This window comes from Eriocheir sinensis, unplaced genomic scaffold (assembly GCF_024679095.1).
Source record: "Eriocheir sinensis breed Jianghai 21 unplaced genomic scaffold, ASM2467909v1 Scaffold145, whole genome shotgun sequence".
Taxonomy (NCBI): domain Eukaryota; kingdom Metazoa; phylum Arthropoda; class Malacostraca; order Decapoda; family Varunidae; genus Eriocheir; species Eriocheir sinensis.
The window spans coordinates 20,213-25,000 of NW_026110795.1; the positions used below are offsets into that span (position 1 = coordinate 20,213).

The 4,788-nt window shown below is 41.5% G+C and overlaps 1 protein-coding gene across 1 annotated transcript in view; it reads right to left on the minus strand.

The window, feature by feature from the left end:
- Window positions 1-3,810: 3,810 nt before the first annotated feature.
- LOC126990108 (dynein heavy chain-like protein 2) overlaps window positions 3,811-4,788 on the minus strand; it is a 2,348-nt gene continuing 1,370 nt past the window's right edge. Inside the window, exon 2 of the mRNA XM_050848656.1 lies at window positions 3,811-4,554. Within this exon, the coding sequence (XP_050704613.1) occupies window positions 3,970-4,554 (585 nt within the window). The 3' untranslated portion in view covers window positions 3,811-3,969. The remainder of the gene's footprint in view (window positions 4,555-4,788) is intronic.

The following is a 4,788-nucleotide window of genomic DNA, read 5'->3' on the forward strand; positions in this document are numbered from 1 at the left end:
TCTCCAATACGGAATGGATCCATATTTCAAGGAACGGGTGGCAACCCTAAAATTTCTCGAGCATGCAATGAGTGACAGCCGCAGCACGCTGCTGGTGGAGGCGGGAGGGATCGACGTTACGTCGCGTATTTTACACGTATTTTAGGACGAACCTTTGACAAATTTTACGGGATGGTTTTGTGATTAACCGAAAAATGCGCTCACTAGTTTTAAGATACTGAATTTTATCAGCTTGATCATTCAGATAATAAAATACCGTACGGAACAAATGCCGTTCCGTATTGGTTCAAAACGGAACGATACATTTCATTTTCGAATACATAGCGATTCCGTATTTAAAGGAACGGCAAGGCTGCCGCCAAGACAGTCGCCAAGACAGTCACGAAGACCGTCAGGAAGACCGTCGGCCAACTCCTTGGCAACTGTCGACCAGCTAGTCGGCCAACCAGTTGACAGACAATCTGGAAGACTGTCGTCAAGACCGTCAAGACTGTCGGCCAATCGGTCGTCAGATTCGTGGTTGTCAGACGCTTACATGGCGCCATTTCAAAAATTGACCGTTGAGATTCGTCTTGAGACTAGTTGGCAGCATGCCACAGACATTCTGCCAACTAGTTGGCCGAATGTCCCAGACAGTCGGCAATCATGGTAGCCGACACCAACTGGTTGATAAGAGTTGGAAGGTAAAGACGGAGAAGAGAAGATGGGCAAAAAGGAGCGAAAGAAAAGAGATTACTGATGAAAAAGGAGAAAAAAGTAAGATGAAAATGGAAAGGATAGGGAACTGAAAGGAGAGAAAAGGAGGTGAATATGAAAGGTACAAAAGGAAAGAAAGGCAGGGGATGAAAAAAAAATGAAAATGCAATGTTGAGAAAGGAAGATAAAAAGACTAGAAAAATTAGAAAAACAAGGCGAGGAGGAGGTAAAGAAAGAGGGAGGATTAGATATGGAGAAAGGTACATTAGAGAAGAGAGAAGAGAAAAACGGGAAAGGGAGGGAATGATAATATTTATGTGGAAGTGAGCAGTGAAGGAATGATAGGAAGATAAACAACAGGAGGAGCGCGAGATAAATGATACGCGCAAGCGAGGGGAAAGTAAAGGTGTTGTGCAATAGACAGGTGTATGGAAGGTAAACTTAATTAACAGGTAAATGTAAAGGTAATGGTATGTTTTGTGCCTTGCTAATGGATGGTGTGTGTTGAGTCTACCCTGCTGTACTCTCTCTCTCTCTCTCTCTCTCTCTCTCTCTCTCTCTCTCTCTCTCTCTCTCTCTCTCTCTCTCTCTCTCTCTCTCTCTCTCTCTCTCTCTCTCTCTCTCTCTCTCTCTCTCTCTCTCTCTCTCTCTCTCTCTCTCTCTCTCTCTCTCCTATCTTTTCTCCTCAATCTCTGCCTCCTTCCTTCCATTCTTCTCCCTATCTCCCTTCTTCCTTCCTTTTCTACTCCCTCTCTCTCTTTCCTTCATTTATTTTGTCCTTCCTCTCTCTCTCTCTCTCTTCTCAATCTCAGCCTCCTTCCTTCCTTTTCTCCTCCCTCTCTCTCCATCCTTCCTCTCTTTTCTACTCCCTATCTCCTTCCTTCCTTCTCTCCTCCCTCTCTCCTTCCCTTTCTCAGTCAGTAGTGAACAAAGGTCTGAAAAGTAATTAGCGTCCTGTTCCTTTAAGGGTTTTGTGTTAAGTAATGATTCACGTCGTTTATTAATCTTCCACGACCGTTACGATTTTGTGCGGAACGAAAACGATAAAAAGAAAAACATGGGATTAGTTTGTCCTTCATTTAGCTTTGTCATTTTCTCTTAACTCTTATTATTATTGTTTTTTTTGTGTATTATCTAAGATGCAGAAGGTTAACTAATTATGTATATACTTCACCATGCAAACATAAATATTCTCTGTTTGTTTGTTTGTTTCTTTGTGTTCGTTTTCCTTTCTTTCTTTCTTTCTTTCTTTCTTTCTTTCTTTCGTTCCTTTTAGTCTTCTTTTCTTATACCTCTCTTTCTTTCTTTCTTTTTTCTCTCATTCTTTCTTTCTTTTTTTCTTCCTTCTGTCTGTCCTTATATCCTTTTTACTTCTCTCTCTCTCTCTCTCTCTCTCTCTCTCTCTCTCTCTCTCTCTCTCTCTCTCTCTCTCTCACTCTCACTCTCACTCTCACTCTCACTCCCTCTCCCACTCCCACTCCCACTCCCTCTTTCCACAGTACAATTATAACGTCATTAGTCTTCGTTACTGAATGGTACTACAGAAAAACAAAAAACAGACACTAAATCAAAGCCAAGTGGGATATAGTTAATGTTGGTGAGAATTTACAGTCAGGTTCGATGATAAATAGCGTCATAATGGTTTGTCCCAGCGTGTGTGTGTGTGTGTGTGTGTGTGTGTGTGTGTGTGTGTGTGAAAAAATAGGGACAGACATACAGACAGATAGGCAGACATATATACACTAGAAAATCGTCTGTCTTCATTATTTTATTTTTCCTAGATTCATTTTTCGATTCATTTCTTATTCATTTCCTCTTGTCATTTTCCTTTTTTTTTTCATATCCTTAACTTTTTCCCACTATCCATAGTTACTCCTTCTCCTCCTCCTCCTCTTGCAAATACTAACCACTACTAACTACTAACTAACAATAACAAGGAATGATCAACTCTTTTTCACCTTCGTTACCTTGGAAATGAGACGAAGGCAGGAGAATATGATGCAGGTATTTTAACACCTGATCAATTACAGCAACGTCGATTATTCTGCGCTTTTTCTGAGCTCCAAACTAACCTGAGGAGTAGAAATAACAGTTATGATGTTACAGCGAGGCGAGGCAGGAAAGACAGTGGTAGGATTTTTTTTTCGAAGTCATCCGCCACTGGAAAAAAAAAACTACATCGTCCGTTATATCGTTGCGCTTTACTCAATCAACTTTACTAGAACACTAAAACACAAGCATAACATATCAACATCCATTTAGCTGTTCTTAGGCATTGCAGGAATTATTGATCTTTTTACAGTGGATCTATTTTTTAGTCTATCACCTATACCAGAAACCCTGACTAAACTAAACCTTCCACATGTATGTATAGCGAATGATAACGATAAGGAGAAGGAGAAAGTTAAGAAAAAAATGAATAAAATAAGAAATCTGTGAAAAAAATGGAAACAAGATTTTTTTAGTCTGTCTGTCTGTCTGTTTCTGTGTCTGTCTCTGTTTGTTTTGAAGGCACTAAAGAACCTGACGAACTCCCTAAATAAAAACAAAAACAAAAAACAGGCAGCCTTGTTACGTAAGGATACTGGATTTATCTCGCCTGGTCTTCCATGGTTCCACGTTTCTTCTTCCCCTTCTCCTCCTCCTCCTCCTCCTCCTCCTGTCTTGTCCGCCACACACACACATTCCTTTTCTTCCTTATTTGACATTCATCCGAGCGGGCGATTGTGCGGCAGCCCACTGAGACACGGAAATGGCCCTCTACCCTACCTCTTCTCTCTCTCTCTCTTCCATCTATATTGCCTCTCTGTCTTAGTTACTTGATTATTCCTCTCTCTCTCTCTTCCACCCACATTCATCTCTTTCATCGTTCTCTTTCCTTTCCTCCTCTTCGTGCTTCTCCTCCTCCTCCTCCTCCTTTATTTAATATTACTCTTATTTATATTATTATTTTCTTATATCTTTCTTATTTTAAATCATTCTCTTACCCCCCTCCTCGTCCTCCTCCTTCTCCTCCTATCTCAAAAAGAGTTGCTTCAGTCTGTTGGAAAGAGCTTACACCGGGTTTCCATAGGGACGCAAAGTGTAAGTGTTTATACTACAATGTACACCATAGTAAGATAGATAGATAAGAAAAGACAAGAAAATATGGAACACTTTCTTAGGGATCCCATCGCAAGCAGCTGGGTGTTGAGGGGACATTTTGGTGGTGGTGGCTGTCGGTTTGGTGGAGAGTGGCAGCCTGTTCCCTCACACTGGTTACAGCTTCTCCTGCTACTGTCCCTGCCCCGCTGTCTTGTGTTCCTTGCTTAATTCTTCCCGTACGGCGCGGGCCACCTTCTTCATTATTCTTTTCAGTTGTTTCTTCGCCACTTTTCCGTTCCTTCTTGTGTTGGCGTCCTTGTCCATCACGGGTATGATCGAGACTGTCTGTTCGCGGACTATTCTCTCTTGTATGGTGATGATAAACTTCAATTCAGTTTTGTCCGTTTCTTCATCTCCAGTAACTTTATTTTCCTGATTTTCTGTAGCATCTTCGTAAGAAACAATCTTCCGTTGATTGACAACTTTTTCTTCTGTTACGGAAGGAGTAATCTTTTCAATAACTGTCTCATTTCTCACAGCGGGAACCTTTTCCTCTGTTACAACAGGGACTTCTTCTTTCTCTTTAGAAACAGGGACAATCTCTTCTGTAACCGAAGGGGCAGCCTGTTCAGTAACCTTCTTTTTTATCACAACAGGAACTTTTCCTTCTGTCGCCGTAGGGGCAGCTTGTTCAATAGCCCTTTCTTGTGGGGCATTCTGTTCAATAACCCTTTCTTGTGGGGCATTCTGTTCAATAACCCTTTCTTGTGGGGCCTTCTGTTCAATAACCCTTTCTTGTGGGGCTTTCTGTTCAATAACCCTTTCTTGTGGGGCATTCTGTTCAATAACCCTTTCTTGTGGGGCATTCTGCTCAATAACCCTTTCTTGTGGGGCGTTCTGTTCAATAACCCTCTCTTGTGGGGCATTCTGTTCAATAACCATTTCTTGTGGGGCATTCTGTTCAACAACCCTTTCTTGTGGGACATTCTGTTCAATAACCCTTTCTTG